This window comes from Tachysurus fulvidraco, chromosome 4 (assembly GCF_022655615.1).
Source record: "Tachysurus fulvidraco isolate hzauxx_2018 chromosome 4, HZAU_PFXX_2.0, whole genome shotgun sequence".
NCBI lineage: Eukaryota > Metazoa > Chordata > Actinopteri > Siluriformes > Bagridae > Tachysurus > Tachysurus fulvidraco.
In genome coordinates, this window is record NC_062521.1 from 6531751 (window position 1) to 6543917 (window position 12167).

Genomic DNA, 12167 nt, shown 5'->3' on the forward strand with positions numbered 1-12167 from the left:
AATTATAAATCAACATCTACTGACATAAGATGCAGTTGCTAGGCTGCTTCCTGGGTAATAGGACAATTCGATTAAAGTGTTACCGAATGATTCAAAGTGCTGTGTGGTACCTAGGCGTCACAGAAAGCTTCACATTATAGAAAACAAATCATGGCTTCTGTTCGGATCTGCTTGCATTTCAATTTTCATCCTAGCACAGGAGCAGTTAGGGAAAGTCTACAGGTTCTCCAGTGGCCTCTTCACATTCTGGATTGGTTTTTCCAATTACTAATGAGCTGAGCACTGATCGAAAAGACTCATAGGTAGAAACCTTCCCTGTATGCCTTTACATACAGGAAGCAGTAGGAGGGAAGCATGAAACATGTATTATTGACCCATCACCCACACGCCACAATATATTCGAATTCTTTCCCTCCAGCAGATGCTTCAGATCAATGTGCATCAAAACCACAATACAAGAAGAATAGACTCTTTCATCATTTGAGCCAACTCATTAATGCTTAATTTCTCCACAAACAGAAACAAGGCTGTGTGGGGGTGATGTATTTCTGTGCAATATATTTCTTTTCTCGTTTCAGTCCATCGTGCAAAAAATGATATGGTTTCCATTTTCAACATAGAAAATGTGTTACTGTATTTTTCCAGGCTTTTGTTGTCACTGAGAACTGATTTTTTATTTTTTATTTTTTGTTCTATATGTTCTTGACCAATAGATCACTGTGTCACACTATTATTTTTTTAGGGAGTATTTTTATAGATGATAAGTAATCGTAAGCTCCCCACCATTCTGAAAGTGCTGGTGGAAAAACTTGAAGCAAAATGCAAAAAGATATTTAGCATGGCTATTGTAAGCAATGTATGGAGATCAACAAAATACAAGATACAAGATCTACCTTGGAAAAAGTTGAAATCTAGATATCTGGCATCTGTTAAAGAGCTGCGCAAAGTCAAATTAACCACAAATGAAATTGGACGTCCAAACTGTACTCACCGAGTACTGAGCAGATTTAGATGGACCCGGGTCTGGGCCGGACATGGAGGTAATAAATTGGTGATGAGATTTGATCGGGAGAGTTGCTTCCTGAACAGTTTATTAAGTAGTAGTTTTGTCGCATTAAATTAATGCAAAAGATGATATTCAGTCATGCATGGTGCGGTGACACTCAATAACTTCAAGAAGACACAAGAGTACTTGAGCATCCCCAATCAATTTCAATCCCTTCAAGAATCCATGGAGAATCATATAACAAAAAAAAAAAAAAAGACTCTAAGCCCAGAGTAACTGTGGGATGTCATTTGGACATTAGCATAACATAATTAGCTACTGAATTTTTCAGTCTAAACAAGTCAGTGCATTTCCATCATAACCAACTATTCCATTACCTCAGTGGAAAAAGTGCAGATTTTGTGTGTGTGTGTGTATATATATATATATATATATATATATATATATATATATATATATATATATATATATATATATATATATATATATATATATATATACTGAATGACAGTTAGCAACATTTTGTCCAGTTACATACTAAATATAAATAATGTGAACCTGCTGCAGTTTTCACTTAGTCCGTACTGCTGCTCATTATTTTTTGATATGTTGAAATGATTTTTGCATAACAGCTTGACACAGACTGTAGATATCTCGGTAAATACTCCATCCAGTGTAACCTGGGAATAACCAAGCTTATGAATTGTAACCATTTAACTATTTTTTATGAAGTCGTGTTCCTTGTATAAGTATTAATGATGTCAGTGTTACACTGAGACAAGAAATTTACTTATGGTAAATTATACAGTAGTTCTAGTGATTTTGTAGACCCTGAATTTCCCACCTTTTGTTAGGACATTTAATAACTTCAGAGTGAAAAGTGTAAATCGGCTCAAATCTAAGGTTAAGGATCGATATTCAGAATCCTCAAATAATGTTGAAAAATGATATCCGTAATTAATACGCTCAAAAGAGCACACAGGGCTAGTGAAAAAAGAAATAAAAAATTGTAACATGGGTTCACTTAGGCTTAGTCAAATAACATAAATACAGTACAAGATTTCGATAGTGAGAAAGTGGATCTAAATGTGCAGTGATTCTCACACAAGGGCTGTTTACTGACCCCTTCAGTTCTTTCATTTCAGCCAAAAACTAAAAATCAATACCAAGCCCAAATGAGAAATGTGAGCGACTGCAAAATATGACATAACTTGCAACATGTCAGAATGATACAGTGTTAAAGTTTGAAATTACATTCAATAAACCATCTATACTGTAGATCAACTTCTACCCATCAGGTTAGCGCTTGTGCTTCTAAAGTGGAGCAAAAAGCACCGGGAACTGAATAACTAAATCTGACTTATTTAACTTTAGGCCTGAGTGCTACACAACATAAGCACATGAGAAGCCAAATGCTGCCTGGTATCTAAGTACTTACTGTGTCATCTTTCTGGGAAATAAGAGCATATTTATAGCTACAATTTCACTGCCTGGAGAAAAATACTCTGTATAATAGGACTTTTGCCACTCCTCTTTAATCGCTTATCTAAATATATATAAAAATGAACTTTTAATTAAAACATATAAAGTAACAAAAGTTTCAGGGCTAAATTACAACTGATATTGAGTTTCAAAAAGAGATAAAACACACTGCAGCCGTTTGCTTCATCACAATAAAATGACTAATGGTCAACTGCTGACGTCTGTCATTATTGAATAATTGATATACAGTATAGTTTAGCAGCTTCAATTCATATTCACCTTTAAGAGTAAGTATATACAGTATTTAAAACTGTACAAGCTTGCCTATGCTACTTACATTTTTATATCACTTTATAACGGTAAATAATAGCGGATTTGTTTGTCTACTTGCTACATCTCGAAACACCCTAACATTTCCTGGACTTTCTTCATTAGCTTTAAAAGAACTAAAGTAATTAAGCTATTTTACGCTGTTGTACTTCATTAACATTAACACTGCCACACATAATATTTATGAGAATGAGGATTGTGCTGGGAAAAAAAAAGACTTTGTATTTTTCCTTACTGAAAAGGCAGAGCAGAGAACATAAAGTATATATCAATTGAATCGTCCCTTGAGTCAGTATAATTAGACTGCTGCCACTCCACTATAATTAGTTATCGTTGACACAATTGATGAAGACACATGGCTCAGTAGAAGAAATTAAACATGAGATAAAGCTTTAGAACAGAGCAGAGAGAGAGAGAGAGAGAGAGACAGAGACAGAGAGAGAGAAAGAATTTTCAGCGTTTTTCGCATTCACTTAACCACCTCAGGGAATGTAACCAAGTTGGCAGATTTGGCAGATAATTTGTCTCACAATTGGCAGCTTCTCCATCCATCCATTTTCTGTAGAGCCCATCCTACACAGAGTGGCAGGGAACCTGCAGTCTTTCCCAGGGGAGACTGAGCACAAGGCAAGGGACTCCCTGTACGATGTGCCAAACCACCCCAGGGCACAACCACTCACACACACCCCATTCACACACTATAGTCAATTTAGAGATGCCAATCAGCCTATAACACATGTCTATGGACTGGGGTAAAATAGCCAGAGAAAACATTGGAGCATGAGTAGAACATGCAAACTCCATACACACACACACACACATACACACACACATACACACACATACACACATACACACACATACACACACACACACACACACCACCATTTATCCTGACTACTTCTCCAAACTTCTCTAAGACAGCTACTGGTTAACTTGATTATTTACTCTTCAAGACTATTCAAATATTTTCAATCTAGTTTTTCACTCACACAACAAGCTTTTAAGTGTGACAATTTTAAACTTTAGTCCTCCTAGTCACCATCAGGAACATTAAAGGTAAAAGAAAGCTCTTGAAGCTGACCCTAGACAATAAAGCGCCTGAATTTCCTTGGGTTTTTTTTTTTGTTCTTCTGTGGATTGTCTTGTATTGATTCGTTGCTAATTCACAGCATATCTAAAAATGGGTTATTCGCTTTGGAAAAACTATACAATATATTTTAAATTATATTATGGGACTATGTGGTAGAAAAAGCATTCATTTAAAATGTTTATTAATTGCAAGATTGCTGAGGCATAAACCACCTGAATAAAGCATTCTCTTTCCTTTTATTCAAAGACAAAGACAACAGCTATTTCTCTGACAGCTACAGTATAAAGGGATGTGACATTCATAAAAAAGCATTTTTAACTCACTTTGTTTTAAAACTACTCCATTACCTCCATACACCATGATCTTGAAAACCTTGTTCTCTTCCATACACTATATACTTTATCAAGCTGAATGTCATCTCAGCATTTCAGAATAAATAGACAATTACACTGCAGAAACGAATTCAGTTCTTTCCATCAGCTAGATAATGAATAAAGTAACATTTCCAATATATTTTATATATAACAGAGTACGCTACAGCCTAGAGGCTCATATAAAAAAAAGCAGAAAACACATTTGTCAGTACTGAAATGAGATTACAGCCAAACGCCTAACCACAACCTCACAACGATAATATTTTCCTTCTAGCCAAACTTATCACTAAGGGTTGGTGCAGTTTGTCGGGATCCCACAGCAAATATAAAGAAAATTGTCAGGTGCTTTTATATTTGGTAATGGAAATTTGTTCATTCAACTTTCCGAATCAGGGCAAAACCTACAGGAATAAAATTGTCTGTTTTATTAATAAGTAATATAATTGCGTCTGCTGCAGCTTTGGAAATCAATAGGCGCCTCATTGTTATCTGATGAATTTGATATATTGCCACATATTCAGTGGTTCATAAGACTATACAGAACAACAATTAGGACCTGAATGTCACTTGCAAATTCCACATTATTTCCTGAGGTGGTCGATGAATACTGAAAAATACAGATACATTTGTGCATTTTTATTAAATGTCAGAAGTTTCATTAGAAGTAAAGGGGTTTTTTTTGTATTCTGAAAAGCGTGATGAAAAAAGTCATACAATTTTAGAAAAGATTTCTCTTCAAAAAGTCACGTTGTATATCATCTCCGTTTTGTGTTAAATGCATCACCCGTGTTAGGAATTAAGGAATTAAATCATCCTGGGTAGAACATAAGATAAACCTACATGTAATCATGCCAACATGGACCTGAACCTGAAGAGGCAGGTTTACAATATCTTCTTGTGTCCATGTCACAAAAGACTGAGGTCAGATGGATGTTCTAACTCAATATATATTTTCATAATAAAGTGACAGTAAATGTATACCGTTTTCCTTTTATAAAACAAAAATATATTTTTGATATGATATTAACAGCTTTTTGGACAGTTACATGATGAAGGTGACCATCAAACGTCACACCAGATATCAAGCCCAAAATTTGTCACTTTTGCATATGATGCATATATGCATAATAACCACTGCTTGACAAGAGAGGGTGTCTGCGATGGTAGCAGATCACAACAGACAATTATTTTGTCTGACATTTGCCCATCAATATCAACAGCACATCTTGCATGAGATAATGGAAATCAGTCAGTAAGTAATTCTTACTGTGTTATAGAAATTCATCAGGACTGCCACTCAAATAGTCACATTATACTTAGAAGTAAAATAGAGTTCATAGTAATGGGCTGGGAGATATAAAGACAACCTATTTATGAACTTATATGGTAATATGGATACAATTTGTAGAGCTAAGGTGACTTAGTTGTTAGCCCGTTCAGGAACCTCAATGGTTGGGGGTTCGATTCCTACTCCCACTCCATTTTTGGGGAGTTTCAAGGTTTCCAGTTTCCTCCCCCAGTTCCTAGACTAGATTGAGTGAGCATGTGTGTGATTTTGCCCTTCAGTGAGATGGCACCATGTCTAGGGTGTGCCTTGACTCCTCTGTGATAGACTCCATGGTACCTGCAATCCTGTGTAGAATGGATAGATGAGTACACTGTCCACTGGTCATGTACTATACAGACTGCTGAAAAGTTCCAGAATAAGTCAGAAAATTTAAGGTTTAAAATGAGATAGACCAGCTTCTGAAATCTGTTCACATTGCCCTTAAAGCACTGCATGATAAATCCCACAACCATAAAACATTTCTGACATGAATTTAGTGTACTGTTCTCACTCCTCTTATCTCCTGCACTTTGTCAGTTAGGTGACAATTCAGTAATCAGTATGGCAAAGAACACCTCAACGGCATTAATCAGCAGACAGGAAGCTATCCTCATGAACTGGAAATCAACACTTTCAGTGTTACCCACCGGAAATATTTCTGCCTCCATCAAAACCAAAAATACTCAAACAGCATCGAGTAAATAGAGTACTGAGATCTGATCCCTAGTACCATACCACACAATCCATACATAGCCAACACACACACACACACATACTGTACACTATCATACAAAAAACAATGTGATCTAATATATAACTCTTAACATACATTCTCTACAAGCATAATCTGTCTTGGGCCACCACAAACCACCAGAAAATATCCAATGCACCTTGGAACAGATTATTTATTTTTTTTTAGATGGATATATTTCAGAGCTGTCAGTATTCCTTCAAAAGAATGGTCCTTCAAATGCTGTTTTGATTATTGTGATGGAGGAAACTACTTCAAAAACTCTCAATTGAGGTGAGATCTCTGGAGACGGTGAGTGCAACAGCATATCATTTACATCACTTTCATGCTCACGAAGCAATCGGTGAGTGCTCACGTTCTGTGGAAGTGAGGTAAAGTGGACGCGACGGTAGATAAATGGACATGGCTAATGATAAATTGTTAATAAAGGAAATACTATTAAAGATGACAGTAAGAACAACAATGTGGGCATGGCGGCTTAGTGGTTAGCATGCTTGCCTCACACCTCAGGGGTTGAGGTTCCTTCAACCTGTGTGCTTAGAGTTTGGATGTTCTCCCCATGCTTTAGAGGTTTCCTCTAGATGTTTCAGTTTCATCCCCCAGTCCAAAGCCATGTGTTATAGGCTGATTTGCATCTTTAAGTTAATGAGTGTGTATAGGTGATTGTGCTCTGGCATGTGTCCTTATTGTTCCTTATATCACTTCTGTTTAAACCTGAAGGAGCGCTACTATGAGCCGTGTACCTAAAGGTTTAACTGAAGCCTACACCACAGAACTTAACTAATACTGTACATTTATTGTTAGTGACAGCTTGTCATTTTTTTCATGGGTGCAGTTAACATAATATGGACCAAATTCTGAAGACCCTGAGGTAAAAGAATCTGTTTTAATTACTCATGTGCAAATACTAATAATTGTCTCCTGGTATATTTAATAGGGTGGATTGAAAGAAGAAAAAAACAACTCCTATGTTGACCTCTTATTCTTTTTATTTACAGAGTAACCACAGAAACAAAATATGTCACAAGCAAACAAACACAGGCAGAGGGAAGTTACAGAAGACACTTTGTACTAGTCAGTAGAGCTCTCTATCTCTTTGGCGCTCCCCTCTCGGTCTATATTAGGGGTCGTATCATTCCCACAGCTTCCATTTCAAGCAGCACAACAGGGCAGAGGACTATTTTCCTCAGTCTGCCGTTTGTATACCGTCTCATTGTGACCTTTCCGTGAGAACCGCACACGCACGGCACGCTGCCTACTTGATGAGTGACTCAACCAAAGATCTTTTATAACTACAAATCTGACATTAAAACATATGGGCATACGGACTGAAAAAAGGTGCAATCTCACAAAATACTGAAAGCTGTCATTATATTCAAACAAATTGACACGTAAATAACTCATGCATGCAATAAAAGCACATCACCCTGAGACGCCAAGCTTTCTCTGAGAAATGATGCCGAATAAGAGACATAAACATGGCATTCTTTCAGTTTTGTTGCCTAGTTCCTGTTATGACTGATTTTAGTTTTTGTCACACAAAAACCACCATATTAAAGTCAGCAGATGACATACACTGAAGTTCAGCGGGATATTATTCCCATTCGGCTCCCACTCCCACTGCTAAGCTTTAACTACAGTACTAAAGACAACACATAACAACCTGGGGAAATAACCAACAGAGCGACATGACAGTTGAAACCTACTTTCAAAGTCAAAGCAACAGGAACTAAAATCCCAGGGTTATTCTTATCAACCACAAACAGATATAATATTAAGTGGATACCATACTGTACTTTCACAGTAGCGTGTTGATTTCACAGGCAGTAAAATCAAAACGAATAATCACTAAAACTTTCATTGATGATTCACTGCTTATTATGCCATATAATTATGCTGACGACTGCAACCATAGCGACCATATTATCATATACAATTTTATGTATCATGTACAATTTTCACCCTACCATTCACAGGCAGAAAATTAGCATGCATTATACATGCACGAACAAGCCTGCACTTGATCATTAACACATTAACACACCTGGCAGGCACAACTAGATTCCTCACAATGGACAGAACATGTACTTCACCTAAAAATCCATCATGCAACGGAAGACCATCTGGAAGAAGAGGATAGTGTCGAGAGACACCATCCGTTAAGAGACACGAGTACCCAAGATTGTGTCATACAGAACAGATAAAGGATGTGGATCATGAGGAAACAGGAGATGTGGTGTGGGAAGATAAGACCCCAACACAATGTAGCAATAGAGACAGATAGAGGTGGCTGTAATGTGAGAAAATCTGAGCAAGACTTGAGTAAAAGCATGACTGGGAATAGCACAGATTCTCTAAATCCGACATGGCCCGAGATAAATTACATATAAAAAAGCGTAGAAAATGTAAACTGTTATCTGCAATACAATTTATTATACAAGCAAGAGACAATTTGAAATCTACTGGTTCATTTGCAGAAACTGTATATTATGTGCCAAGAGTTTACAAGTTAATGTGACCACAGGATTTGACATTTTCCCTTTTTTTTTTATGCCATTAATAACTAATGGCAAGTCTTTTGTTTATTTGACATGCTAAGCCTTGCGCACAGTTTGAAGGACAAGCCGACCGATCACATGTTTCTTCTGAATAGTACGAAAAGAATTTCTTAATAATGAGTGCCAGGATCTTGTCACAGCTTATTCATACTTGATGGATAGAACAATATTAGGTTCTTATTTATATTCTAAAATAAAATGACTAGGCTTTTCACAAGTCTCAATTTCCTGAACACCTCAGCAGCGATTGTTTCTCGGACTTTTCCCAGACAGCTGGCTACCAGCAAGTCATTACATACTTCATCATCTTGTAATCTTGCAAGGAATTAAGAAGCGAATACATCTAGACGAGACGCCTCAGATCTCTCCGACTATACATGTTCAACTGAGAAAGCAGATGTCATTAAATTGTTTTGTTCTTTTCTAATTCGTAATGACAAGCAGGATGGATTTCAGCCTGGTTTTTTGTTTTCTGACTTTAGTGAGCAGCATCATAATGTCCTAAACTTTTGTGTATGTGTGTGTATATATATATATATATATATATATAAAGCTAATGATGACATCATAATTCAGAAAACAGAAACAGAATATTTGCTGATATATTACTGTTGTATTTTACAGTTCGTCCGACGATCAGACGAATAGAAACTTCCTTCTAATAAATTCTTATAAAAAATGTAGTGATCAGGTTTGTCCAAAAAAAAAAAGAAAGAAAATCAGAGATATAAAATTCAGACTGAAGAAGGAAATCTTGTTGTTGTTTTTTCCGTTGCTGTCAAATGCAATACAACACAAAAGCATAAAATATCTTAAAATAAAAACAAAATAGAAAAAAAGGAAAATTTGATGAAACAGAAAATTAAGCAGGAATTCAAAAAGCATTCAAAAAATATATAGATATAAAATCAGCAGGATGCATGTTAAAACAACAATTAAAGTTATTAATTAATGATGTTCTCTGTGATACAGATACAGAAACTCTTAGACGATTATTCCGCGAGATGTCGATAATAATGTTTTTTACACTAATAAGCATTGTGAATTTGTCGGTTTGAAAATACGTCCTGAGATGTTGAGTTTTAGAGATTAGTCTAGAAATCAGGTGAGAGGATCAAGATAAAACGGCCTTTTTAAAGCAAAATAAATAAAGGTTGCTTCTCTCTTCACGCTGAACCGTTCAATGGCTGAAAAATGAGTTACACCTCAGTATGTCATTGGTACAGGAACACGCAGTTCACAACACAAAACTAGGTATCTTTCCCAGGCTAAGAGTGGAAGAGCACTTTAGTGTATTGAAGGTCACTGATATCGAAAGCAATCAATAAATCCACCTGAAATTCGATTAGTGTCACAACAGCATAGGCTGGTTCATCTAGGAAGAATGTCACTGCTCATGATGAGCACTCACCTTTCCTAAGGTCCCGCGTGGCTGCTTCAAAGTCATGCTGTTGATTGCGTTTGTTTGGACTTGGTGCTCTGTCTACATTGCCCTCACTTGTTGGACTGCAAATGAGCTTGAGCCCCTTGCCGTCTAAATAACTATGGCGCACTGTAGGCTTCCATTTATAGCTGCACAAAAGCCACAAATAGCCGCAGACAGCACGCAGCTCTCTACTCATGCATAACATCAATGAGTGCCTGATCTCTGCTACCGGTTTAAGTGATCTTTACTCTCTGTAGGATCTTTCCTCTATGTCCTGTTTCTTTCCGTTTGTTGATATTATAAAACAATATTGAAATAAAACCTAAAACGTATTTTTGGCTGTTTATAACTGTTCATAGAGCTGATTATCAGTTTACTCTTAAAGCAAAGACTTTTATATTATGACCTTATGATTGGTACAGCATGGTAAGATATAGAGAACAAAAAAATTAGTTGTATTTGTATTATAAGAGCATCACAGCTGAGGGTTTGTGTGTGTTTATTTTGATTGATCGAGCTGCCCTCCAGTTGTGCACAAGTCCACATCCTAGTTCGAAGCGGTTACTACCGTAGTGTTAGCAACATCGTAAACATACATGGCAAGCGTATTTTCAGGGCCTGTTTACTCTAGTGGATGAGAAACAAATACATGTGATAATGTAACGTTGGTTATTAGCACCATTGTACACACGATAATGAACTTTTACTAAATATTACTAAATATTTTTATACTAAATACTTTTACTACCACGCTTAACCCTACACATCTCTACTGAGGCTGGTACACGGTGTGTGCAGCAGCTAGTGTCACTTCCTCACTGCTGCAAGGTTCCTGGTTCGAACTTAAGCTCTTACTGGCTGAATTATGCAAAAAATATTTTTCATATGAACTATTTTTTATTTACATGTTGCAGTTGATAGATGGTAGATGTTCAAAGCCAATGAAACTTAGCATCAATCCAGAAGTGTATCAGTGGTATATTTACAATAAATGAATAAGAAAGATATACAGCTATGGGGAGTGGAAGTGTTATGTACCGGAGGTGCAGTAGGTATCATAAATAGGGGTGTATTGTGTACAAACATGTGCGGTGTTAATGTGTTAATGCTGAACAAACACACACAACCACCCTTATGTATACACACAACTTTAGCAGAGAATTGTCACAGTTCCTTGCTTTCTGAAGAGGACACTAACATTTATGGTCGAAGTCTGAATCATGCTGTGGACGAGAATGCGACTGTTTGGAGAAAAGGTCATTTTATAGCTTTCCCAGTGGGAGACATCTTCCTCTCTGATGATTGATTGTGCGTCGTGATTGAAGTGAGGATGGATGTTGACAATGCAGTGTTTTGTCACTAAACACTACACACCTACTCTGTGATTTTGACAGGCTTAAAAGGTGACTCCAGAAATGTGAAAATACAGTTTAGCAAAAATAGATGCAAAGTGAAATGTCATTAAAAGCAAAAAACTCTCAATTGAAATATAGTCCACACACAATATTTAGAAATTACACTTTAGATGTTATGAAGTGTGGTTTGCATAGCTCTCCTTTTTTGTCAGCTGTTTAAGCCGATTAAACGTAACCCCAGTTAAGAAAGCTTGATGAAGTCAATCAGTCGTGTGAACGGTTCAAAAATAGTTCGAACGGGAAGCTCTAAAAAAAAACAGAACAGAAGGCACTATAAACACAGCCCCAGACCTAATCAGTAAACATAGAACCGAACACTTTGAGTTAAGCTTGCTCACAGCTCAGTAACCATAAAAAAAGTCTCACAAACAAATCTTGCCAGCTCAGTGCTTATTCCCTGCTCAT

At 36.6% G+C, this 12167-nt stretch overlaps 1 protein-coding gene across 2 annotated transcripts in view; it reads right to left on the reverse strand.

The window, feature by feature from the left end:
- Positions 1-10485, reverse strand: part of LOC113655277 (muscular LMNA-interacting protein) — a 28496-nt gene extending 18011 nt beyond the window's left edge. For both annotated transcript variants that reach the window (XM_047812975.1, XM_027165695.2), the window contains exon 1: positions 10333-10485. In XM_047812975.1, coding sequence (XP_047668931.1) covers positions 10333-10368 — 36 coding nt within the window. In that variant the 5' untranslated portion in view covers positions 10369-10485. The remainder of the gene's footprint in view (positions 1-10332) is intronic.
- Between the last annotated feature and the right edge of the window lie 1682 nt (positions 10486-12167).